Here is a 26,052-nt window from a genome sequence, read left to right on the forward strand (position 1 = left end):
CCAAATACAATAGGCTTTTTTTGTTTTTCTTTTTTTTTTTTTTTTTTTTTTTTTTTTTTGCGGTATGCGGGCCTCTCACTGCTGTGGCCTCTCCCATTGTGGAGCACAGGCTCCAGACGCGCAGGCTCAGCGGCCATGGCTCACGGGCCCAGCCGCTCTGCAGCATGTGGGATCTTCCCGGACCGGGGCACGAACCCGTGTCCCCTGCATCGGCAGGCGGACTCTCAACCACTGCGCCACTAGGGAAGCCCACGTGTTTAACTTTTTATAAAATTTTTTATTGGAGTATAGTTGATTTACAATGTTGTGTTAGTTTCAGGTGTACAGCAAAGTGAATCAGTTATACATATATCCACTCTGTTTTTTTTTTAGACTCTTTCCCATATAGGCCATTACAGAGTAATGAGTAGAGTTCATGTTAACTTTTAATGTAATTAATGATAATTATTATTCTCCAGTACATACTGATTGAGCACCTACTATATGCCAGGCAACCTGACAAGTCCTGGGCACCCAGCAGTGGACCAATCTGCCTGACCATTGCCTTCACGGGACTTCCATTCCAGTGGGAGACACAGATGAGAAAAAAAAAATCAATATATACTTACAACTTAGTCACAGTGCTAAGAAGGGATCCAGAGTTACAGAAAATAAGAGGAGGTGACAGTGTCTTAGGTAACAGTGTCCCCCAGGCCTCTCTGAGGACATGTCGCTGAAGCTGAGATCGGAAAGATGAGAGGGCTGGGAAGAGAGTTCTGGAGGAAGAAACAGCACGTGTGAAGACACTGAGGTGGATGAGGGAGGTCTGAGAATGGGGGCTGCAGGGGCCGAGTACTGCTGGCCTCGGGGCTGCAGTGAGGAGTTTGGAGGCATTTGCTGGGATGAACCCAGCTCTGCCACTTTCTTGCTGAGTGACGCTGGGCAATTGCTTCCCCTCCCCGGGCCACCCTTCCATATCTGTAAAACGGGGACAGCAGCAGAACCCGCCTCACTGGGCACTGGGAGAAGCAAATGAGGGAATGTAGGTAAAGCCCCTTAGCTGATGCTACATCCCAGATGGTTAGCTCAAGGTGGTAACTCCAGGGTAAAAAATGTGGCCCATTACAGGTTTTTGGTTTTTTTTTAATTGGTTGTGCCGCGTGGCTTGCGGGATCTTAGTTCCCTGAACAGGGATCAAACCTGCGCCCCCTGCAGTGGAAGCATGGAGTTCTAACCACTGGACCGCCAGGGAAGTCCCCTGGGTGTTTTTGATGTGTCTTTGCCTAGCCTCCTGTTCGGGAGACCTTGCCTCATTCATCTCTCTGGTCCCTAGACACTTTGTGTGGTGCCTCGTATACAGCAGGCATCCAGTAAATTCTCACCGCTTTTTCCTTCCACATTTTCAGCTCCTCTTGGAGCCTCCCGGAAACTGAGTCCAGGATGTTTACCTCTGGGGAGGTGTTGGTGGTAGTTTTTTATGTCACTTTTAGTGTAGTGCTTCTTAGAGTGAGTTCTGCCAACAGCTGGTGAGCAGTATCACCAAGGCTGCTTGTAAATACAGATTCTAAGGCCCTACCTTGGACCTGTTCAGCCCAGGCATCTGCATATTTAACAGATGCCCTGCTAACGCTTCTGCCCACGGAAGTTTGAGAGGCACTAAGGCTGGGTCTGCACAGTAGCTCTGTCCATGAAATTTGTCTTTGCTTACATATATATGCATATTTATTTATAATAAAGGTATGATATATAAATACATATTTTTAAAATATAAAATATAGTATTTATGTATAATTTATTTATAATGGTATATTAAATATGTTATTTAAATATATCACTATGTATGTACAATTTTTAAGGGACGGGAACATTGGTCTCACTTTCTTTTGGTCCCTCCTGAGAAGGCTCTCTGTTCTCTAAGGCTTTAGACCTTGCATTGCTCTGGGCAGGGCCCTTTGGTACTGCTGCTGCCCTTGGGTGTTGCCAGGCTGTGACGTGCTGTCCACTGCATGCTGTAGCTGGTCCAGGTCTCCAAGAGAGCCCCCTGGGGAGGGCACGGCGTCTCCCACACTGAGACCATGTCACTGCCCCTGCCTGGCTTTCAGGTCCACCCTGAGAATGAAGACTGGACATGCTTTGAGCAGTCTGCCTCGCTCGACATCCGGTCCTTCTTTGGCTTCGAAAGTGCCTTGGAGAAGATCGCCATGAAGCAGTACACAGCCAACGTCAAGAGGGTAAGAGACGGGTTCCATAGGTCACGCAGAGGAAGGTGCACAGACCTCAGAGCCTGCGGATCCCGATCTGCCACCCCAAGACCCTTAACCTTCCTCAGCCTCAGTCTCCTCATCCGTAGAATGGGTATTCTAATCAAAGTCATATCACATGAGATAATGGATGGAAAGCACCCGGTCCATAATGGGGGCACCATAGTCATTGTCCTAAAGCTCCTAGGCTTGGGCAGTGAACTCTCTGGACAGAGGGACATTGTGCGCTGCTTGGTTTAAAGACCTCAGACCCATCCCTGAGTGGAGGCCTGTTAGTGTAGTGAAACAGGTGAACTTTATTTTAATAATATATTTTATCCACGTGTTATCAATATAAAACTTATTTGTGCGCTCTTTTACATTCCTCGTTTGGTACTATGTCTTGGAAATCCGGTGTGTATTTAACACTCCCAGCACATGTCCCTTTGGACTGGCTGAATTTCAGCTGCTCAGTAGCCACATGTCAGGCTGGCTGGGGCCGGAGCCAGGAGGGGGCGACTCCCAGGCTGAACTCCAAGGTACTGATGTGTCTCTCTGACCTCCAGGGGAAGGAGGTGATCGAGCATTACCTGAACGAGCTCATCTCCCAGGGCACCTCTCACATTCCCCGGTGGACACCTGCCCCAGTCCCAGAGGAGGACACCCACTCCCAGGCTGGGCTGAGGGATCCTGGCTCCCTGAAGGTCTGCGGGCCTGGTAGCGCCCAGGGCCCTGCTCCCGAGATGGTCAGTACTGATGGTAGGTCTCAGACAGCCAGCCAGTTCTGTTCTGGGGTCTGCAGTGTGTTTGCTCACTGCTGGGGGGAGGAGGTGGGGGTGGGGAGAGTTACCAAGGGTCCCCTTGGTGTTGGGACTCAGCTTCCTCCCTCTCCTGGCTGCTTTGCCTTCTCTGTGCTCCAGCCCAAGAGGCAGAACTGATTTATTTCTAGATCAGGAATTGACTGATCTGGTACCTCAGGGCTGCCCTTTCCTCTGTTTTATTAATATTCTATATTAAATGAGTAATGCATGATCGTGGTAGAAAAAAACTGAAACTGCTCAGAAGATGTAAAGTAGGAAGTAAGACTCCTTTCCTCTCACTGGAGGCAACTACAGTTTTTCCTGAAATTATCTAGGCATATATATGTACATAATATGCACACACACGTGTATACACTCATACACACATGTGTAACCTACACTGAACAAATGAGAGCGTACATACATTCCATTCGATATTTTGCTTTTTTTTCACTTACTGTTGCTTGAACAGCTTTTTGTATCAGTGCATGTGTATTGGCACTTTGCAGTATTTTGTGGTGTGGTTGCACCATTATTTATTTATTAATAAAGATTGATTATTTATTATTTTAGTTTTTTTTTAGCTAGTCTCCTATTGATGGACATGTAGATTGTTTCCATTCTTTTTAAAAATGCAAATAATGTGGTACCTCTTTTACTTAAGGTTTTAAAAAATATTTTCATGAGCATATATATATAGCATATAATTTTGAGTTGATTTGCTGAGTCAAATGTTATATGCAACTAAAATTTTGGTAGATTTATCAATTAGGCCTGCAAAGAGGTGTAGTAGTTAATGTTCCCACCAAAAATGTGTAGCTGCATCTATTCCGGACTTTACCCCAGCTACCTCAAGACTATTAGTAAATGTTTTAAACTTCTGAAGGGCAAAGAGTGACCAATGGTAGATTAGTGGCCATTTATTTCTTTATGAGTGAGGTCGTTTTATTTTTTCATGTTTGGTTTTTTCTTTTCTTTCTTTCTTTCTTTTTTTTTTCTGTGAATTCCTGTTCTTGTCCTATGTCCATTCTCCTGTTTTTCCAACAATTTCTTATTGCCTTGTAAGAGCTCTTTGCATATTAAGGCAATTAGCCCTTTGTCATATTTCAGACTCTCATCGACATGGAAAATGTTTACAATATAGTGTTAAAGGAAAAAACCTAGGACACACAATTGCACATGCCCCATGAATCCAGTTTTAACCATGTGCACTAATGCCCACAATGACTGTTTTCTCTTTGGGGCCACTGAAGTGTAAGTGCTTGCCTGACACAGAGATATGCCACAAAAATACATCTGGGTCTGTGTTTAGGGAGAACAAAATTCATTTGTTCAACAAATATTTATTCTTCACCAACTGTGTGCACTAGATGGCTGCTGTTGTGCGTGTGTTTTTAAAATATTAATTTTTTTTTTTTTTTTTTTTTTTCTGCCATGCACTTCTGCCCTTTTCTGTGCACACACTCTGTGTCGTGCCCTGTGCCCTCCCCATTTTGCACTAGGCCTTCCCTTCCCTTTCTGTCTGTGCTGTCCACCAGCAGAGCCAGTACTCAGGATGGCTGGAGGGAGGCAGGATCATGCCCCTTCCACCCTGCTCTGTGTCACTGAGCCTTTGTGCTCAGAAGGAGAAAGGGGCCTCACATCTGCCTGGAGGCCGGAAGGAAGCTGGCGTCTACTGCCTCCCTCGTGTTTCCTCCCTCATCCCCTCCTTGCCCCCTCCCTGTCTTCAGCATCTCCGCTTCTGACCACTCTGAGGTGTTGCAGGGTCTGGGCGGTCCCTCCACAGCATTCCTCCTGACTCTGTTTACCGAGGTGGCTACTGGTGCAGTTGCCATGACCACCAGCCCTGGGCTTTTTTTGTTTTGGAGGGAAACGCTGGGTCCTGCTGCTGGATGTATAGACATTGTTTGTTTTCTTATTGTGCCCTCTGCACACAAAGAACAGTCTATGCCCATGAAGGCTGCTCTTTGTGGACCATCTGCACCCAGGGCTGAGATGCTAAGATGCTGAGTTGCCTCACCATGCCAGCATCCGCCACCACAGAAGTTCAGAGCGGGCAACAAGACCTCAGCTCCGAGTCCCGCCTCTAAATGCCGGCACATGCTGACCTCAAACAGCCCAATTGTGCGAGACAGGATTGAACAGTGGGCATGATCCATGCAGCTCCCAGGCTGTATTTTGGGGTGAGGGCTTTGTCTACCCAAAACCTCGAACCCCACAATGGGACTGGGAGGTGGGAAGGCAAAAAGGACTGGTACTTATCCGCTGCCTCCTTTATGCTGGGCACACCACAGGCATTTACCTGTTTGAGTTACGGAACCTCTCTTGGCCTCAGTTTTGTCTTCTCTAAAGTGGGAACAATAGTGACACCCGCCTCCCAGGGCTGTTGGGAGCTGGCTCAGATGATGCATGTCAGTAGACATGAGCTCATGTTGTCAATAATCTTCAGAGGGTGGGGCAGCTCCCACCCATAATTGGAGTATAGTTGATTTACATGTAAATCATGTACATGATTTACAATGATTTTTTTTTAACAACAAAAAATGATTTATTTGCAACACAGCCCAGTCCCCATCATTTCAATACAGCACAGGAGTAGGAAAGAGTCACACTGCAATCATCACACTGCCAAGCTGCTGAGGGATCCTGGCTCCCTGGCTTCAGTTATACACACATGTATTCTTTTTTCAATATTCTTTTCCATTATGGTTTATCCTAGGAGACTGGATATATTTCCCTGTGCTGTACAGTAGGACCTTGTTGTCTATCCATTCTAAATGTAATAGTTTGCATCTACCAACTCCAAATTCCCAGTCTATCCCTCTCCCTTTCCCCCTCTCCCTGGCAACCACAAGTCTTTTCTCTATGTCTGTGAGTCTGTTTCTGTTTTGTAGATAGGTTCATTTGGGTCATATTTTAGATTCCACATATAAGTGATATCATATGGTATTTTTCCTTCTCTTTCTGACTCCCTTCACTTAGTAAGATAATTTCTAGTTGCATCCATGCTGCTCCAAATGGCATTATTTTGTTCTTTTTTACGGCTGAGTAATATTCCATTGTATATATGTACCACGTCTTCTTTTTTTTTTTTTTTTTTACAGAGCACAGGCTCCGGACGCGCAGGCCCAGCGGCCATGGCTCAGGGGCCCAGCCACTCCATGGCATGTGGGATCTTCCCGGACCAGGGCACGAACCCGTGTCCCCTGCATCGGCAGGCGGACTCTCAATCACTGCACCACCAGGGAAGCCCGTACCACATCTTCTTTATCCAACCATCTATTGATGGACTTTTAGGTTGTTTCCATGTCTTGGCTGTTGTGAATAGTGCTGCTGTGAACATAGGGGTGCATGTATCTTTTTGAATTACAGTTTTGTCTGGGTATATGCCCAGGAGTGGGATTGCTGGATCATATGGTAACTCTACTTTTAGTTTTCTGAAGAACCTCCATACTGTTTTCCATAGTGGCTATATCAACTTACATTCCCAGAGGGTAGGAATTATCTTGATTTCTGAGGGTCAAAGGGACACATCACTCAGCACAGTGAGATCCAGGCTTGCCCCAGCATGAGTTTTTAGAATCACCTTGGAAGTGGGTTGGAAACACTAGAAGATCTGAAGACCAGTGGCTATTTGGTGAAAGGGTCACCGTGCGCTTGGAACTACGTTTTGGATTCAAGGTAGCCAGTAAGGCAAGGGTTTCAGGAAGGGTTGACCATGCAGCATCTCCTGCTGTCCTGAACCCCCTTTTCTCCTCCAGGGGACAAGCTGGATGCGGACTACATTGAGAGGTGCCTGGGCCATCTCACACCCATGCAGGAGAGCTGCCTGATCCAGCTGCGGCATTGGTTGCAGGAGACCCACAAAGGCAAGGTGGGTCAGGGCTGGGGCTGTAGCGACTCAGCCTCAGGCATGGGGGGAGGAAGGGCCAGGTAAGTAAGTCTGTGTAATTAGCAATGCTGGACACTTCTATTTGGCCTTCTTTTGTTATATCCTGTCTCATGCATTCTGTACATAGCACTGATAGCATGGTTTCCCATCCTCGGCACAGATGACATTTGAGGACGGACAGTTCTTTATGGGGGAACATCCTGTGCACCATAGGGCATTGGGCAGTGTCCCTGGACCCCACCCATGAGAGGTCAGGAGCTCTTCTTCCCCAGCTGTGACAACCAAAAGTGGCTCTAAAAAAAAAAAAAAAAAGTGGCTCTAGACATCGCCAATGTTCCCTGGGGAGCACAGTCACCACACAGTCACTGTGTTCACAAAACCATGCATACTGTTCTTTTCTAAGAGATTTAACGATTTGCGAGGGTTGATTTTTGACTGCACATGGGCTTTGCCTTTAGACTCTAAGCCCCACTCATGAGTGTCCACCATGCCTGTAGGTCTCAATCACGGGCCTGACCTTCAGCTCTGTTGAATAAGAGCTTCCAGCCTATTCGTGAGTTGCTTGCCCTTCCTCCCCTCCCCACACCGGGGATCAGACAAGGGAGTTACTTTAGTGTTGGGCTGGGATGTAACCTGTTTGCCTGTTTCCTCATCTGTAAAATGGGTACAATGTGAGCACACCCCCTGCCCCCGGAGTGAATTACAAGGGACAATCCACTCCCTGTCTGGCTCAGCACAGCACTCAGGAAAGTGCACTTTTTATGGGGGCTGGCTTTCCCTTGACTGTTGATACTTGCCTGAGGGAAGGAAGGAGAGTGGTGGGCTTTAGCTTGTCACCTCTGCATGTTAGTTAGAGTCTGGGTTATATGTGTTAGGAATGCAGCTTGAATCAACCAGACAAAAAAAGCGGGGGTAGGGGTTTAATCGGCTCATATAACAAACTGTTAAGTGGGGTGTGTTAGTTTCCTGGGGCTGCTGAAACAAAATACCACAGACTGTGTGTTTCAAAGCAACAGAAAGTTATTCTCACAGTTCTGAAGGCCAGATGTCTGAAATCAACGTGTCAACAGGGTTGGTTCCTTCTGGAGGCTGGGTGGGTTGGGGGAATCTGTTCCATTCCTCTCTCCTGGCTTCTGATGGCTGCCAGCAGTCCTTGGCGTGTAGATACGTCACTTCCAGTCTCTGCCTTTGTCTTCACGTGGCCTTCTCCCCTCTTTACATTCTGTGTCTGTATCCAAATTTCCCTCTTATAATAAGGACAGCAGACATTGGAGTAGGGCACCCCCTAATAGAGTATGATCTCATCTTAACTAATTACTTCTACAAAGAGCCTATCTCCAAATAAAGTCACACTCCGAGGTTCTGGGTGGACATGATCTTGGTGGGACACCATTCAGCTGACCACACAGCCTGTCTCAGGGATGTCCTGAACCAGGACTTTTTTTTTTTTTTAATATTTGTTTATTTATTTGGCTGCGCCGGGTCTTGGTTGCAGCATGCAGGATCTTGTTAGTTGTGGCACGCAGGATCCTTAGTATGTGGGATCTAGTTCCCTGACTAGGGATCGAACCAGGGCCCCCTGCATTGGGAGTGCGGAGTCTTAGCCACTTGACCACCAGGGAAGTCCCATGAAACCAGAACTTAAATGCTGTCGAGACCACTTGGTTCTTGTATCCGTTTATGTCTGCTTCATCCCCTCAGACATGCTTCCTTGTTGAGCTTGGATCTGTGGCTGCTTACAGCCTTTGTGTGTGTGTGTGTGGTACGCAGGCCTCTCACTGTTGTGGCCTCTCCTGTTGCGGAGCACAGGCTCCGAACGTGCAGGCTCAGCGGCAATGGCTCACGGGCCCAGCCGCTCCGCGGCATGTGGGATCTTCCTGGACCAGGGCACGAACCCGAGTCCCCTGCATCGGCAGGCGGACTCTCAACCACTGCGCCACCAGGGAAGCCCTGCTTACAGCTTTGAGTCTCCCCTTTGCCTCGGTAAAGAAAGGGATTCATGCCCCTTTCTTCAGATTTAAAATTGTCTAAATGCTCTGATTGGCCTGGCATGGATTTTGTCCACCGGAGGCCGTGGGAGTGGGGTCCTGTGATTGGCAACGCTAACTAAAACCACCATTGGTGTTGGGAAGGGGGCAGGAAAAGCAGTTCCCCAAGAGAAAAGAGATGTCACCGCCAGCACAGGAGGGGGAGGTTAGGAAGCCCAAACTCAGACATTCACTGCAGTCCACCCTTGGCTGCGTCGTGGTTGAGTGTAACGTCCTTTTCCCAGCTAAGTGTTTGTCAGATAAGACAGGAGACTCATTTTCCAGTTTCACTGCCGGGCTTAGGGAATTCCACGCTAAAGGCTTTCTCCTCCTTCTCTTCTCAGATCCCCAAAGACGAGCACATCCTTAGGTTCCTGCGGGCTCGAGACTTCCACCTGGACAGGGCCCGTGAGATGCTGTGCCAGTCCTTGAGCTGGCGAAAGCAGCACCAGGTGGACCTCCTCCTTCAGACCTGGCGACCCCCTGCCCTCCTGGAGGAGTTCTACGCAGGGGGCTGGCACTACCAGGACATAGGTGCGTCTCTTTACCTACATAACATGGAGTGTACACTTGGGTCACTGTCGAATGCACGTTGAATGCCCCTTTTCATCTTAGCATCTTATTATCTTTCCTTTTGGCTCTTCTGGGCATCTGGAGATGCCTTTGAGGTGATAACCCAGCCGTGAAGGCAGAGCTGGAATAGACGTTTGGGCTGGAGACAAGATGTTTCTCCCAGGGGCTGGGTCAGCCCACCATTACTTTTTGGCTGCATGAATACTGACTGCATTAGTGTCCTGGGACTGCCTTAGCAGATTACCACAAACTGGGCGGCTTAAAGCAATAGCAATTTATCCTCTCATTGTTCTGGAGGCTAGAAGTCCAAAATCAAAGTGTCAGCAAGACGGTGCTCCCTCCGAAGGCTCTGGGGGAGATCCTTCCTGCCTCTTCCAGCTTCTGGTGGCCTCAGGTGTTCCTTGGCTTGTGGCCACGTCACCCCAATCTCTGCGTCTGTCTTCACGCAGCCTCCCCTCTCGGTATCTCTCTGTGTCCTCCCCTCATATTTTAAAGACCCCGGGTCACTGGATTTAGGGCCCACACTGATTCAGCATGATTTCGTCTTGAGATCCTTAAGTAATCACATCAGCAAAGACCCTATTTCCAAATAAGGTCACATTCTGAGGTTCTGGATGGACATGAACTTTGGGGAGGACACCGTTCAATATCACTACAAATATCATCTCTGGATTTTTTATTAATCTGCCATTGACGCCAGCGCCTGTTATGCTTTTCAATGTCCTTTAGTTAAAAATTCATATGTATTGATTAGGGCAAGTGCTTGAGTCTCCTGAAGAACCGGTTGACACGCTTGCTTTCAATATACAGTCCGTCTGTGTTATTCATGGATTCTGTATTTGTGAATTTGCCTACTCACTAAAATTTATTTGTAACTCCCAAATCAATACTCAGGGAGCTTTCACTGTCCTTCACGGACAGAGTGACGAAAAATCGGAGTCACCCGACGTGCACATCCATCCCCAGCTGAGGTGGAACAAGTGTCCTTCTGCCTCCTTGTTTCAGCTCCTACTGTAAATGAGTATCCTTTCTGCAGCCTATCTAGTGCCATTTCTTTTTTCTCGCATTTTGTGCTTTTTTGTGTTGATTTCGCGTCGCGCAGAAGCACCATGTCCCTAAGTGCAAGAAGGCTGTGATGCGCCTTCTGGAGAAAATTCATGTGAGACTAACTCCATTCAGGCACGAGTTACAGTGCTGTTGGCCACGCGTTCAACGTTAATGAATCAACAATGTAAATTAAACAAGGTGTCCTCAAATAGAAACACACGCAGAACAAAGTTACATACTGATCGATCGACTGACAAAAATGTCACGACCAGGGGCTGGCAGAAACTTAACCTCCTATTCCCCCCTTAGAAGCAGTGGTTCTGAGTTCCTTGATTCAGTGTTCAAGGTGACTTTATAGAAATTATCTACCGCAAATAACAAGAATTGATTGTACATATATAATATATATGAAGGATTATGTAAAAGTATGTAATTCTGTTTCCCTCTTGTCCTCCACTTGCTCGGCCCCGCCCCAAAGATGGCCGCCCCCTGTACATCTTGCGTCTGGGCCACATGGACACCAAGGGCTTGATGAAGGCCGTGGGGGAGGAGGTGCTGCTGCAGCATGTGAGTTGGGGTCCCCACTCCTGGGAGCCCCCGGGGTTTCCTGCGGCTGGAGCAGCCAAGTGAACATTCGCCAGCACCTTCTCTGCTTTCCAGGTTCTTTGCGTCAATGAGGAAGGACAGAAGCGGTGTGAAGGGAACACAAAACAGTTTGGCCGTCCGATCAGGCAAGAACCCAGGCAAACTCCCCCAAACAGTAAAAACAGCCAAAGTTCACTGGGCATGGATGCCGTGCCAGGCAGCCTGTTAGATGCTTTACGGAAATGTCCTCACCTAATTCTTACAGTGACCCTACGAGGCAGGGACTGTCAGCATCCCTGTTCTTTATGGAGGGGAAACTGAGGCTCAGAGTGCTGAGGTCTTCCAAGGCTGCTGAGCGGGGAAGGGGTAGAGCTGGAGTTTGAACCCGGTCCTATCTGGCTTGGGCTCACGGACTTTCTCCTCGTGCCATGCAGCCTCCTGGACTTGGCTTTTCGAGACCAGCGCTCCCACCCCAAGAGCCACCCTGCCAGTGTCCCAGGCAGGCGCACCTCGCAGGTGTCATGACACATCCAGTGACCCACCGCCTCCTCGGGCTGCCCCAAACTCCCTATTCCTGAGCGGAGTTTCCCACACCAGTCCTTACAGTGGCATTGCCCCCAAAGGCACTTAACCTTTCTGAGCTGTGGCTTCCTCTTCTGTAAACCCTTCCTAGGGTTTCTTTATGGCTTATCAAAAACAATGACTTAATGGGAATTCCCTGGCAGTCTAGTGGTTAGCACTCGGTGCTTTCACTGCTGGGGCTTGGGTTCAATCCCTGGTCAGGGAACTAAGATCCTGTAAGCCATGACTTTAAGAGGTGATGCAAACACCACATAGCGCTCCCTGTGTAGCAGGGACTCTTCCAAGCTCCTTGAGTCATGTCATCCTATCACAGCCTACAAGGGAGGGACAGGCAGGACCTGCTACTGAAGTTTTTATCCTGAAATATCCTGATCTTTGTGCAAATTAAGCTCCTTTGCTATTTAGAGCTTTCCTAAAGGGGCATCCATTAGGGTTGGAGTGGGGAATCGATCAATCAGCATCCTGGCCTGAAGCGGAATGCCCCCCAGATGGCTCAGATGACAGGGTGTCATGAAGGCACTCCTAGGAGTGGGTGGGCAAGGTGAAGGGAATGAAGCTGGATGGACAGGCTCCCAGGGACCACTTGCCACAGCCAAACAGTCATTGTCCTAATGAATTGCTTCTAATGAAATGGAGGCACAAAGAGGTTAAGTAACTTAGCCAAAGCCACACAGCACATGCCAGAGCTGGGACTTGAACCCAGGCCATCTGGCTCTGGAGTGTGTGCTCTATTTAGCAGTCAGCATCTTTTCAGCAATTAGTAGTAAAAACTGGCTTTTAATGAGCATTTGCTATGTGCCTGTCCTTGCAGAGAACTTTACATAGACCATCTCATTTAATCCAAACAATGGATGAGATGGGGACTGTTACTGTGATTGCCGCTGTCCTGATGAGGAAGTGCCTGTGTCACACAGCTCTCAGGCACTTGCATTTGGGTGCTTAGCCCTGGTGTGCAGACTCAGAACCTCCACGCCACGTGGCCTCCCCACAGTGGCAGGGTCCACAAGAGTGCCCTGTGGTCCCTGCCCCTTCTGCTCCCAGCGCTGCCTTACTGAGCCTCTCCCTCCGTCCCTGTCTGTGGGCCCCCAGGTCCCTGAGGATGGTGTTGGGGGCCCTGGGAGGTGGCCAAGCGAGGTAGAGTGAGGGGGCATCTTTGCCGCAGCTCCTGGACCTGCCTGGTGGACCTGGAGGGTCTCAGCCTGCGGCACCTGTGGCGGCCAGGGATAAAGGCCTTGCTGCGCATGATCGAGGTGGTGGAGGACAATTATCCTGAGACTCTGGGCCGGCTGCTCATCGTGCGAGCCCCCCGCGTCTTCCCTGTGCTCTGGACGCTGGTAAGAAAGAGCAGGAGCCTGAGATGGGAGGGGCCCTCTGTGAGCTGCTCCGCCTGGTTATCCTGCATTGTTTCCTCTAATTACCAGCTTTATTGAGATATACTTCATTTCCCATAAAGTTCACCCTTTTGGGAGTTCCCTGTTGGACTAGTGGTTAGGATTCCGGGCTTTCACTGCCATGACCCGGGTTCAGTCCCTGGTCGGGTAACTGAGATTTTGTAAGCCACGTGGTGCAGCCAAAAAACACCCCCAAACAAACAAAAAGTTCACCCTTTTAAAGTATAGAATTCAGTGGTTTTTACTATACTCACAGAGTTGTGCAATCATCACCACCAGCTAGTTCTAGAACATTTTCATCACCCCAAAAAGGAAGCCCCGTCCCCATTAGCAGTTCCTCCCCATTCCTCCCCCCAGCCCCCTGCAACCACTCATCTACTTTCTGTCTCTGGATTTGCCTGTCCTAGCTATTTCATGTGAGTGGAATCATACAATGTGAGGCTTTTTGTGTCTGATTTCTCTCACTTAGCATAATGATTTCAGGTTCATCCATGTTGTAGCAAGAATCATTTCTTCATTCCGTTTTATGTCTGGATAATGTTCCATTGTATGGGTGGACCACATTTTACACGTCCACTGTCCTGCTTCGTGGACGGGAGAGCCACACTTAGAATTGTACAACGTTCCTGGGACTCCTGTGAGCTGATTCCGAAGAGCGTTGGGACCCTGTGCTATTGGGATTTTAAAACTTTTTGCCCACAACCCACTTTATGTTGCCACCTGGTCTCCTCGTGTGGCTCGTGCCTACACACACACACACACACACACACACACACACACACACGAAACAACAGATTCTCAAGTGGTGGTTATTGTAACTACTTACAACATGCTCTTTGCTATTCTTTTCTAGTCCGCTCCACTCAAAATAGGCTAGTCACAGAGCTAAGTTGATATCACAACCGCTACCGGATTATCACTTGCAGTTGAAAACCACTGCCCTGAGGCCTTGCTCCCGAAGTGTGGTCTGCAGGCCAGAGCAACGTCAGGTCCCTCTCCATCTTACAGACTCGGCGGCGTCAGCATCTTACCGAATGCCCTCGGGATTCGGTGCCTGGGAAAGCCTGAGAATCTCTGCTCTCCCTAGAGGTTCAATCAGGGTAGATTTGTGAGTTGAAAGTTAAATGGATTCAGTGTTTTACTAAGTGCCTGCTGTGTGCCAGGCACCTCTCCAGGCCCTGGGGATGCAGAGTGTGTACCCCTGCGTCACAGGGTGTGGGGGGGAGAGAAATCCAATAGCCCCACGTGAGTAACTGCTTCATGATGCCCTGTGACATGGGCTTGGGGACGTTCAGGGTTCTTGGGGAGACTAAGTCAGGGGGCAAGGGGGTGTATAATTTAGGTTGGGGAGCTGAAGACGCTTCCACTGAGAAGGTGACATGGGTTGAGACATGAGGAAGGAGTGGGAGAAGGACGGGAGGAAGGGTGTGGTGGGTAACCTGCACAGCACGTACAAAAGGCCTGGAGGCAGGGCCCGGCTGGGTGCTTCTGAGGGACTGAAAAATCAGTGGCCAGAGGAGGCTGGGAAGATGCTCAGGGCCCAGTGCCTGCAGAGTCCAGGCTGTGGCGAAGATGGGACCTTGTCCTGGGGCAGTAGGGAGCCATGGCAGGACTGTTGGAGGAGAGGACATGAGCAGACTTCTGGGGCAGAAAGTTCCCTAGCTTCTGGGGCTACTTTACAGCTCTGTTGGGGATGGGCTGGGGAAGAGCAGCTGTGGGAGGGACAGGCAGGATCTGCTACTGTAGCATTTTATCTTGAAATATCCTGATCTTTGTGAAAATTAAGTTTCTTTGCTGTTTGGAGATTTCCTAAGAAGATGCACGTCGGGTGGGGGTGGGAGCCAGTTGGTCGGGGTCCTGGACAGAAGCAGATTCACCCAGGTGACTCCAGTGGGGGTGTGACACATCAGAACTCCTCGCAGGGGTGTGGGCAGAATGGGGAGGCCCCAGGGGCTGGCCACTGCCGTAAGCCCTGATGACCCCAGGGCTGGAGGGACATGAGGAGGGAATGTCCTTGTTACTGGAGCCCTGAGAGAGCTTCGGCAGGTGAGGGTGGCGGCTGCCAGGGGCACTGGAGCAGGGAGGGAGCGGAGAAGACACACCCACCTTCCATCTCCTGCTGCCCCCGCCCCCCTTCCCCCACTGGCCACACCAGATGAAAGCCAGTGCACAGAGCCAGGTTGCTGAGGCCCACGGGGACCACCTCCCGGGATGGGGGCTGAAGGAGTGTGACCCACACAGGTGGGATTTCTAGTTCCCAAATGATTTTTAAAAATATTTATTTATTTAGGCTGCACCGGGTCTCAGCTGCAGCACACGGGGTCTTTGTTGCAGCATGTTTAGTTGCGGCATGCAGACTTCTCAGTTGCAGCATGCATGTGGAATCTAGTTCCCCGACCAGGGATTGAGCCCAGGCCCCCTGCATTGGGAACATGGAGTCTTACACTGGACCACCAGGGAAGTCCCCCAAATGATCTTTTGCCTGTGGCATTCCTTGCTGAATTGGCTTGTGCTCTACTGTGCTAAATCCTTCCTTCCTTCCCCAACTATTTCCTGAGTCAGGCACCACCCCAGCATTGGGATGCCATGAAAAACCAGACTGATGTGCAGCTTAGAGCTTGGTGTTGAAATACTTTCCATCCGGGACAAATGAAACATGGTCATCCACACAATGGAATATTCAGCCATGAAAAGGGAGTTCTTTTGTCTTCTTTTTTATGTTTTTAATTTTTATTGGAGTATAATAATTTTTATCGGAGTATTTTTATCGGAGTATAGTTGATTTACAGTGTTGTGTTAGTTTCTGCTGTACAGCAAAGTGAATCAGTTGTACGTATACATACATCCCCTCTTTTTTAGATTCTTTTCCCATATAGGTCGTTACAGAGTATTGAGTAGAGTTCCCTGTGCTACACACTCGGTTCTTATTAGTTATCTATTTTATATTTAGTAGTGTGTATATGTCAATCTCAATCTTCCTCCCCATTTCCCCCTTGGTAACCATAAGTTTGTTTTCTACATCTGTGACTCTGTTCCTGTTTTGTAAATAAGTTCATTTGTGCCACATTGTTAGATTCCACATACAAGTGATACATTTGTCTTTCCCTCTGACTGACTTCACTCAGTATGGCAATCTCTAGGTGAAAAGGGAGTTGTGACTCATGCTACAACGTGGTTGAACCTTGAAAACATGACGCTCAGTGAAAGAAGCCAGTCACAAAAGGCCACATGTTGTGTCATCCCATTTCTATGAAATCTCCAGAATAGGCAAAAATAAAATAAAATAAAATAAAGCATATTGGTGGTTTCCAGGGGCTGAGGGGAAAGGAATGGGGAGTGACTGCTAACAGGTCTGAGGTTTCCTTTTGGGGGGAAGAAAATGTCTTGGAATTCGAGGTGGTGGTTGCCCAACATAGTGAATGAACTGAAAGCCATCAAATTGTTCACTTTAAAACGGTTAACTATGTTCTGTGAATTACACTTCAATTAAAAAAAAACAACGTTCCGTCTTGCCCCATCTTCCCCTCTCAGATCAGCCCCTTCATCAATGAGAACACCAGGCAGAAGTTCCTCATCTACAGTGGCAGCAATTATCAGGGTCCCGGAGGCCTTGTCGACTACCTGGACAAAGAAGTGATCCCCGACTTCCTCGGGGGAGAGTGCCTGGTGAGGCCCCAGCGGGCCCTGCGCTTATGGCACGGGGAGGGTCTGTGGCCTCTGAGAGGCAGGGCTGCGGATGGGAGGCGGGAGGAGGGCAGGCCCTTTGTGTGTGCTCTGACATGGGGAGCGCCTTGCTGGCTCTTTGGGGCAGAGCTTGTCCTCTCTGAAGGAGGGGCCTGACCTTGGTTCTTTCAAACATAGTGAGCGAAACAGAAGTTTCCCAAAAGCTCAGAGACCAGGCCAGGCAAAGGCTTACCCCTCTGTATTCCCATCCAGGGCGCTGCTAGGCAGCAGTCAGAGTTTAGCTGCTGGCTTTGCACAGTCTACTGCAATGGGAGGGGACTCAAATGTCCCAGCGGCCTGAACCCCGAAGCTGGTGTACCCAGAGGGACTTATCCCCAACCCACAGCCTCATGGCAGGGAATGATCAGGAAACTGTTTCCAGGGGAGGCGGCCCCAGACCCCCTTTTTCCCCCCAGACCACTTTTATTGCCTGCCCTGGGGGGTGAGATGATAGGCAGGGGTGACCCTATCTCATGACTGTGGGAGGGCAGGCCTTTTCCTTTCTCCAACAGAAATCTCAAAGAGCAAGCTTTCACGATTTCAGGGTAAAGAACGACGTTTCCTGGGCTTCCCTGGTGGCGCAGTGGTTGAGAGTCCGCCTGCCGATGCAGGGGACACGGGTTCGTGCCCCGGTCCGGGAAGATCCCACATGCCGCGGAGCGGCTGGGCCCATGAGCCATGGCCGCTGAGCCTGCGCGTCCGGAGGCTGTGCTCCGCAACGGGAGAGGCCACAACAGTGAGAGGCCTGCGTACCGAAAAAAAAAAAAAAAAAGAACGACGTTTCCTAGGAATTTTGCCAAGCTTACCCAGGTCTCCCCAGTTGTCAGGATATATATGCATGTTATAAGTGTGGTTTCAGGGGTCACAGAGCACCTTTCTGTAGGTCAGCCAGGCTTGGCTGGGCCCTGACTTTCTCTGCTGTCTTTGTCCCCCAGTGTAATGTCCCTGAAGGAGGGCTGGTCCCCAAGTCCCTCTACCTGACGGAAGAGGACCAGGAGCACAAAGACCAGCTGCAGCAGTGGAGAGAGACCTACCAGTCAGCCAGCGTGCTCCGCGGGGCCCCCCATGAGGTGCCGGGGTCCTGGCCTGGGCGGGCCTGCTGGGCTGGGTGTCGTCGTAGGTCAGGGACCCCGAAGTGGAGTCTGAGACAAGGGTTCTTGTGCCAGTGATTTGTAGAGGATGAGGGCTCAGGAGAAACCTGTAAGGAGGGCGGGGGCAGAAGCTAAGCCAAGAGCCGGTTTTAGCCACGGTCTAGCCCAGCCTGATCCATGAGGAGAGCATGGTAGAGGGCCAGCCTTTTGTACCCTCACATCATCCAGTCATTGGCTGTGGATCACCCTGCTTCAGGGTGGATCCTCCCAGGCATTTTTCAGACAGAGGTGGGTCTGTTTGTCCAGAGCAATTCTTGGACTTGGGGTCGGGGCTGAGGGAATGGAGACCGGGGTGGGCACCCACACCCCTGCAGCTGACTTCCCCACCCCGACCCCCGCCAGGCTGGACGTTCAGACCTCACCTGTCACCTGTCCCCACGTAGGTCGCAGTGGAGATTCTGGAGAGGGAGTCAGTCATCACCTGGGACTTTGACATCCTGCAAGGGGACGTGATGTTCAGTCTGTACCACACCAAACAGGCACCCAAGCCGGGCCCCCGGGAGCCTGGGGTCAGGGCTGGCGGGCAGCTGACAGACAAAGGCTGGGCCCTGGGTGCAGATTACAGCCGTGTGGAGGCTCCCCTCATCTGCCGGGAAGGGGAGAGCATCCAGGTTCTGTTTCTTTCTTTTTTTTTTTTTAATTTAAGTTATTTATGTATTTATTTTTTGCCCGTGTTGGGTCTTCGTTGCTGTGCGTGGCTTGTCTCTAGTTGCGGCGAGCGGGGGCTACTCCTTCATTGCAGTGCGTGGGCTTCTCATTACCGTGGCTTCTCTTGTTGCGGAGCACAGGCCCTAGAGTGCATGGGCTTCAGTAGTTGCAGTGCGCAGGCTCTAGGGCGCATGGGCTTCATTAGCTGTGGCTCGCAGGCTCTAGAGCACAGGCTCAGTAGTTGTGGCGCACGGGCTTAGTTGCTCTGAGGCATGTGGGATCTTCCCGGACCAGGGATCGAACCCGTGTCCCCTGCATTGGCAGGTGGATTCTTAACCACTGCGCCACCAGGGAAGTCCCTAGGTTCTGTTTCTTCGTTCATTTATTCATTCATCACTCAGGACTGAGTGTCCACTGTGTGCTGGGTTCTGGGGATACAGCAATGGACAAACTGGACCTGGTCTCTGGCCTCAGAGACCCTGCGGGACAGTTGGGGAGAAAGACAGATTCTGGCAGGGCCCCATCCTCAGAATTCCGAGACTCTTGTCAAAGATGCAGGTTGCTGGGGCCCACGGCAGGAGGGCCAGCTCAGAACCTCTGGGCTTGGGGCCTGGCGTCTGTATCCCTCACCTCTCACCGTGATTCCTTATGCACAGTCAAGTTTTCAGAACCCAGGCAACAGAGAAACTGTAGGTCTGGGAACAGCACTCGGACGTGTCACCAGAACGTGAGCCACCCCTGCTGACCCCCACATTCTCCATGAGGCCAGTGCTTGCAGGTCAAACATCACCGGCCTCAAACACACACGCACACACGCATGCACTGGCGAGCAGTGCAGATCTTACTGGAGGTCTCCTAAGGGAATTGAGCAGACAGCTGTCACATCATACACCAGCACCCCCGCCCCAGGGTCCCACCGAATATCCCAGCCCTTTTTGAAAGTTGCTTTTCTTATAAAAATTAACACCCTCCTGGGCTTCCCTGGTGGCGCAGTGGTTGAGAGTCCGCCTGCCAATGCAGGGGACACGGGTTCGTGACCCGGTCCGGGAAGATCCCACATGCTGCGGAGCGGCTGGGCCCATGAGCCATGGCCGCTGGGCCTGCGCGTCCGGAGCCTGTGCTCTGCAACAGGAGAGGCCACAACAGTGAGAGGCCCGCGTACCACAAAAAAACAAAAAACAAAAAAAAACTAACACCCTCCTTTCTTGCTGTCCCTCTGCCCTCAACAAACTCTAAGCACATTTAAGCTCCCTTTCCAGGTCTCCTCAATTTGCAAATCCCACTCGGCAGGACAAGAGCCCAGCAAAATCCAGGTGTTTAACCAAACCACCCCTCTGTTGTCCTATAGCCGCACCCCCTAGGCCTTGACCCCCACCCCCATCTCGATTAAGAGGAAGGCTCTCAGCTGCCAGGGATATGGGGTAACAGTAGAGGGGAAGCAAAGGTGGCTTTGGGACACCCCAAAAGGAAGGATTTGCTGGTGGACTGGTTTAGAAAGGGTCTTCTGTTCCCTGGTGGACCAGGGCCTCAGGCTTGTGGCTGCTATGTTTCAGGGCTCCCACGTGACCCAGTGGCCTGGTGTCTACCTACTCCAGTGGCAAATGCACAGTGCCCCTGGCCACATGGCCTGCAGCCTCCCGGGCGTGGAGGATGTCCTGATGGCCCTGCACAGCCCTGGCCCCAGGTGCAAACTCCTCTACTACTACGAGGTGCTGGCGTCTGAGGACTTCAGGTACGAGGGGCCCCGGACTCCCCTCCAGACCAGGCCCACAGCATGCCTGAGGCCACTCTCTTCTGGGCTAGGGACACTGGATTCACCTCCTCTACTTGCCCTCAAGCTTCTCCAGGGGTGGGGCCCTGGCATGGGTGTTGTTAAACTTGCCAGTGGCTCAGCACCTTTTCATGAGCGATCAGATCACTATGCTGCTTCACCCTCAGCTGCAGGACCTTGCCTTCAAATGAAACCATGCGCAGAAGCCTAACATACCAGATTGATCGGTGGGGGGAGGAGGGGAGCCTGAGCCCTCCTATTTGTACCTCCCCTCACTCCTAGAATTCCATAAAACTGGGTTTGGACTGCTCTAGAACATTCTAGAATAATGCCTCACAGACAACTCTCCCCAAGTGTTGCTGTCAGAGAGACAGGGATGTGTAGTGGTTAAGACCTCCAGCACTTCCTGGTTGCTCTGTGACCTCAGGCAAGTCACTTTAGTTCTCTGAGCCCCAACTGTTAAATAGGAGCCCCTACATCATGGGGTTGTCCTGAGGATGAGATGGTTGGGGGAAGCCTGCCCTTCACCTGAGCATACAGTAAGCACTCAGTAGTGGTTTCTTCCATACCTTGTGTTTTATCTTTTAAAAACAAGTGTGATTTTGCATCCTGCTTCGTGATATATCTGTGTAGTTTCCTTCTAAAAATGATGCTTTAAATTGTTTACCGATGAGTAAATTTGAGGCTCCAAGAGGGTATTGAGTCTGGACCCATATCCAAGGCAGAGCTCCAGGGATCCTAGGGGCACATGCAGCTGGCCCAGGAAATGCTGGGCCTGGGGATTCCCTGGCGGTCCAGTGGTTAGGACTCCACGCTTTCACTGCCGAGGATGTGGGTTCAATCCTTGGTTGGGGAACTAAGATCCCACAAGCTGTAAGCACACCCCCCAAAAAAGAAAAGAAATGCTGGGCCAGCATCTTTACTCCAAAGGGAGACCCCACAGGGTGTCAGAGGGTGGTGATTCCCTTTGGGAAGCAGCCTGTTTTGGCCATTGGGGCTCAATGTGGGAGAGAGAGACTGAGGTCCAGAGGCACTCAGACACACAGACACCTGCATCTGGGGGCTGCTGCCATCGGAAGGGCAGGTGGAGGCTGAGGGGTGGGCTGGATGCTGCTTGCCAGCATTGTCTTGTCTGGTCAGTGTGGGGGAAACTTGCTGCCCTGACCTTCAACAGTGTCAGGAGAGAACCAGTTCAAGGCTGCTCTCAGTGGGCAACCGGTGGCCCTGGGGAGGCCAGACAGATAGGGTCTGCCATCATGGAGCAGGAGACCACATATCCACACCCGAGCACCGATAGATGCCGTGAAGTTATTCCAGCCTGGGGTCCTTGCTCAAGGTCACACTCCAGGAGGTGCTAGAGGCCTTAACATAGGGCGCTGTCAGAGCCCAGGACCAGGCCTGGCACAGGGTGGGCAGGGGTGCGGGGGTGTGGGGGAGGTGTCTGGGAAGTGACATTGGAGTTGAGATCTAGGCAGTGTGCACACGATCACCTGGAGGGCTCGTCAAAATGCAGACTCTGATTGTGCAGCTCTGGGGCGGGCCGGAGAGTCTGCAGCTCTAACAAGCTCCAGGAGATGCTGGTGCTGCTGGTCCCCGGACCACACTTTGAGTAGCTGGGCCCTAAGGCTGCACTCTCCAACCCGGTAGCTCCTAGCCAAAGGTAACAATTTAAACATAGCGATTAGAACTAAATAAAATTAAAAGTTCAGTTCCTGGTCACACTAGCCACACCTAGAATGCCCAGCAGCCCCATGTGGCCAATGGCAGCCGTGTTGGATGGCGCAGATATGGGACATCTGTTATTTGTCATAGCAGAAAGGTCTCCTGGACACTGCTGCTCCGTAGTCTGGAGTGGGATTTGACTGGGCAAATTGGGCAGGAGAAAAAGGCTTCTGGCAGCAGGTGTAGACACACAAGGTCCCATGATGGGAGGCAGGTGTCAGAGGAGCTGAAAGGCGGAGAGGGGAGGCTGGAGATAACGGGGTCCCTTCTGCGCCATGCTAGGCCCCCGGGTCAGGGAAGCCCCTGAATGGTAGGTGGAAGGCTGGGCTCTTCTTGCGGGGAAGTGGGTGCAGGGAAATGGGCTGGGCTTCGTTTCTCATCACAGCTTCACTTGCTTTTCCCTCTGCACTTGCCCTCTGTGCCTGGGGCGGTTACCAGCCTTGTGGAAAGGGCCCTGGGGCCTCATTTGCACCCAGGGCTGTGTCACCACCAGAAGGCAACATGTGTGTGCTTCCTCCCCAGGGGCTCCATGTCCAGCCTGGAATCCTGCACCAGCCGCTTCTCCCAGCTCAGCGCCACCACCTCCTCCTCCGGCCAGTCCCACAGCAGCTCCCTGGTCTCCAGATAGTCAGGACCGAGCCCTGCGGGGCAGCCTGCTCGCCTCCCACATCCACAAGTATCCGTGAGGCCTGGGACCACGTGGGCTGCAGCCCTGGATCTGGACATAGCCAAAGTTGGGTTGGCTGGAGCCCTGTGGGCTCTTGAAGTGGTGAGAACAGAATCATCTCCGATGGGGCTTCGCGTACGAAAAGCCAAGGGGTGGGCTAACCACGTTCAGGTCTGGGGGCTCAGGGATGTCATCAGGCTCAGTGCCCCCCTGCACCCCGCCACCTCTGGCTCTGCTTCCCTGGGGTGGCCTCCTTCTCAGGGGCCTCCTAAGACTATTGGGGTTCCCCCCATAAGAAGCAGGAATGTAGGGTGTTCACCATAGCATCTAAACCCGTAGCGATGCCCTGGGTCCCAGGATATGCTGGTGAGCAGTTATTTGAGTTACAGGCCCCACTTTGTGGGGGAGCCGCCTACCCTGGACTTGAAGTTCATTTTCCCAGCACATGACTGGGCAGGCCTAACCCTGACCACCCCTGACTTGAAGAGGGTGGGAAGGCCCAGGTTTTCTGCTGAGTTCCAGGCAGTGATAAAGCGGCTCTGGCTATCTTTATGCTCTCTGGAGGTCCCTTTCTCTCCTGGGAATCTGTTTAATTGAAACTTTTTTGGTTGTAAGTCACCTCCCAGTGGCTTAAACAAAAACGGGTGACCAATCATGGGTGCATGTAACTGGCCAGTGTAGGAGGACTTGCTTCAGGTAAGGCTGGATCCAGGCTGTCAATGTGTCATCAGGACTCCCCTGTGGGGTGGGGGCTATGACTTTGTTGCAGCTGCCCTGGGGCAAATCTGACCCCCAGAACCAGCTCCAATGTTGAAAGACTTTCCCTGAGTTCCTGCATGGGAGGGGTGTGGGTCTCCTTGGGGTCTGAGGACATTTCTCCTTTCATTTCCTGGGCCTGCAAAAAGGCAACAGGTCAGAGGTCACCACTGGCAGCCTGCAGTCTGATCTGGCCTGCTTTTATTTATTTATTTTTTTGCGGTACGCGGGCCTCTCACTGTTGTGGCCTCTCCTGTTGCGGATCACAAGCTCCGGACACGCAGGCTCAGCAGCCATGGCTCACGGGCCTAGCCGCTCCGCGGCATGTGGGATCTTCCCGTACCAGGGCACGAACCCGAGTCCTCTGCATCGGCAGGCGGACTCTCAACCACTAGCGCCACCAGGGAAGCCCCTGGCCTGCTTTTAGTGTTTTTGTTTTTTGCCTAAACAAAAGGTTTAGAAATTGGGGCATTTCACACAGAAATCGGGATTTACAGCTTCACTTAAGCATATAGGAGTGTTGGCCAAACAGAGCCACTATTGCTGTGTAAAGACAACACAGCTGCGCCCCTGGATGGGGCCACCCCAGTCCCCCCCCCTCTATCAACCCACCCCTAGCCCACATCACTCACTTGCATTATCTGCCTGGGAGGGACTTCACTGAAATAGCTCCACAGTCTGGGGCGAGAGACTCAGCGTTACTCTCATCTCACAGCTTTGCTTACAGTTGGGGTCGTCTCTGGCTGACACCCAGAGTCGCTGGGCCTTGCCCAAGGGGTGAGTTCACAACCAAGGGGATGTCACCTCCATGCAAGCTCGACATGACGGGGCAAGGACCTACTTCCATGCCACCCTCAACCCCATACCTGGAGTAGAGGGAAGGAGCCGTCCTCAGAGACCCCCTTCTCCCTGCAGAGAGGGAGCCTTGCCCACTTTTAAGGTTTTCAGTTCACTTCTCAGATATAGGAACAAAATCCCAAACTCTGTATCCTGCATTAAGGTGTATGTGTACATGCATGAGGGAGAGAGAGAGGGAGGAAGATTGGAGACATTCTTAAAACTAATTGCTCCCACGTCACCAGGTGTTTATCGCTGGGAGCAATCTGCAATATTTTCAACTATCTTTAGGTGAATTTCTAGCTTGTCTCTACAAACTAGAAGCATTTTGGGGTAAGCTGCCCTGGCACTCCCCGCACACTTAGTGTCTAGGACTAGCCCCCAGTGAAGGATGGAGAAGCCTTTCCTTCACTTGAGTTTATAAGTAGCTTTTGACAAGTGGAACCTGGATCTGCTGATTCCAGAGAGGAAGGTCGGCTATCAGCTGTCCAGACTTAGCAGCAGCAGCGATAAGGAGCCTCAGCCCTCTCTTTTTGAGAGCTTGCTCTCCTCCCCCCCTCGGGAAAGCCCCAGCTCAAACAGGTTTAAGCAACAAAGGGAATTCCCTGGCTCCTGTAACTGGGATGGCCGAGGGTGGTGCTTGCTTGCTTCAGGTACGGCTGCATCCGGGAGCCCAGTGTCCTCAGGCTCTTGTGCTGATCCTTAGCCTCACCCAGGCCTCTTGGTTCTGCATCACTTTGCATGCTGGCCTGTCCTCTTGTCCACCTGCAGGGGAAGGTGGCTGCCAGCAGCCCCTAGCCTACAACCACAGGGCTCTCAATCTCTAAGCCAGAAAGAGACTCTTTCCATCTCAAATCCCAGAGAAGGCTCTGACTGGCCCTGGGCAAGTCACGTACTCACTCTTGTGGACATACTGGCCAAGAGGCTGGGGGTCCTGTGATCGACATTCCCTCCAGAAGCAAGAGTGAAGTAGGGGAGGGCCAGTCACCCAATGGACAAAGGGAGCTGGGCCACAGGAGCAGCAAGTGACCACAGTGGCATCTGCTATTGTTCTTCTGTGCTGGAGGTCCCTGGGGCCCATGTTGGAGCATCATCAATCAGTAGCCATTCTTCTTACCTTTGGGAGGCTTGGGGTTCAAAATCCAAGGAAGCGCTGCCAAGCTCTTGGCTTCTAAATTTCCCCAGACCCCAGGGCTGGAAGCTCCTTGGCTTGGTTTCTTCCTCCATCTTGTTCATTAATCTATTGTGGCCAGGACAGAAATGGCCCATTAGCAATAGGACCTGCCCAGGCACTGGGTTTAGGAGCCTGGGTCGTAAAATCTCGACAAAGTGGGGTTCAAGCCCCAGCCATCCTGTCACTAGCTGTGTGACCTCCAGCAGGTGACTTAACCTCTCTTTGCCTAAATATCCTCATCTGTAAAATAGGGATAGCAGTGCCTACCTCATTCACTGGGTTGTAGTGGGATGAAACAAGAGTGTCTGTGAAGTCCTCAGCCTGGCACATGGAAAGCTCTTGATAAAAGTCAGTGGTTATTCTGAGTATTTAATGCTTCTCATCCAAAGACTCCAGACTTCCTGTGAGGACACCCGTCACTGTTTTACACACTGTGCATCTGGAGAAAAGTGGGAGATTGGGATACTAGTTACCTCTGACTTTCCCT

The 26,052-nt window shown here is 51.1% G+C and overlaps 1 protein-coding gene across 1 annotated transcript in view; it reads left to right on the forward strand.

Annotated features, from left to right (window-relative positions):
- The window catches only part of SEC14L5 (SEC14 like lipid binding 5), a 38,844-nt gene extending 16,085 nt beyond the window's left edge, over positions 1–22,759 (forward strand). The window contains exons 4-15 of the mRNA XM_024759653.1: positions 2,082–2,210; positions 2,786–2,978; positions 6,781–6,893; positions 9,283–9,472; positions 11,037–11,125; positions 11,219–11,289; positions 12,888–13,059; positions 16,648–16,782; positions 17,775–17,909; positions 18,374–18,601; positions 20,192–20,370; positions 22,654–22,759. Of these exons, the coding sequence (XP_024615421.1) occupies positions 2,082–2,210; positions 2,786–2,978; positions 6,781–6,893; positions 9,283–9,472; positions 11,037–11,125; positions 11,219–11,289; positions 12,888–13,059; positions 16,648–16,782; positions 17,775–17,909; positions 18,374–18,601; positions 20,192–20,370; positions 22,654–22,759 (1,740 nt within the window). The remainder of the gene's footprint in view (positions 1–2,081; positions 2,211–2,785; positions 2,979–6,780; positions 6,894–9,282; positions 9,473–11,036; positions 11,126–11,218; positions 11,290–12,887; positions 13,060–16,647; positions 16,783–17,774; positions 17,910–18,373; positions 18,602–20,191; positions 20,371–22,653) is intronic.
- Positions 22,760–26,052: the final 3,293 nt, after the last annotated feature.

Source organism: Neophocaena asiaeorientalis, unplaced genomic scaffold (genome assembly GCF_003031525.2).
Source record: "Neophocaena asiaeorientalis asiaeorientalis breed wild unplaced genomic scaffold, Neophocaena_asiaeorientalis_V1.1 scaffold254, whole genome shotgun sequence".
In the NCBI taxonomy this organism is placed as follows: domain Eukaryota; kingdom Metazoa; phylum Chordata; class Mammalia; order Artiodactyla; family Phocoenidae; genus Neophocaena; species Neophocaena asiaeorientalis.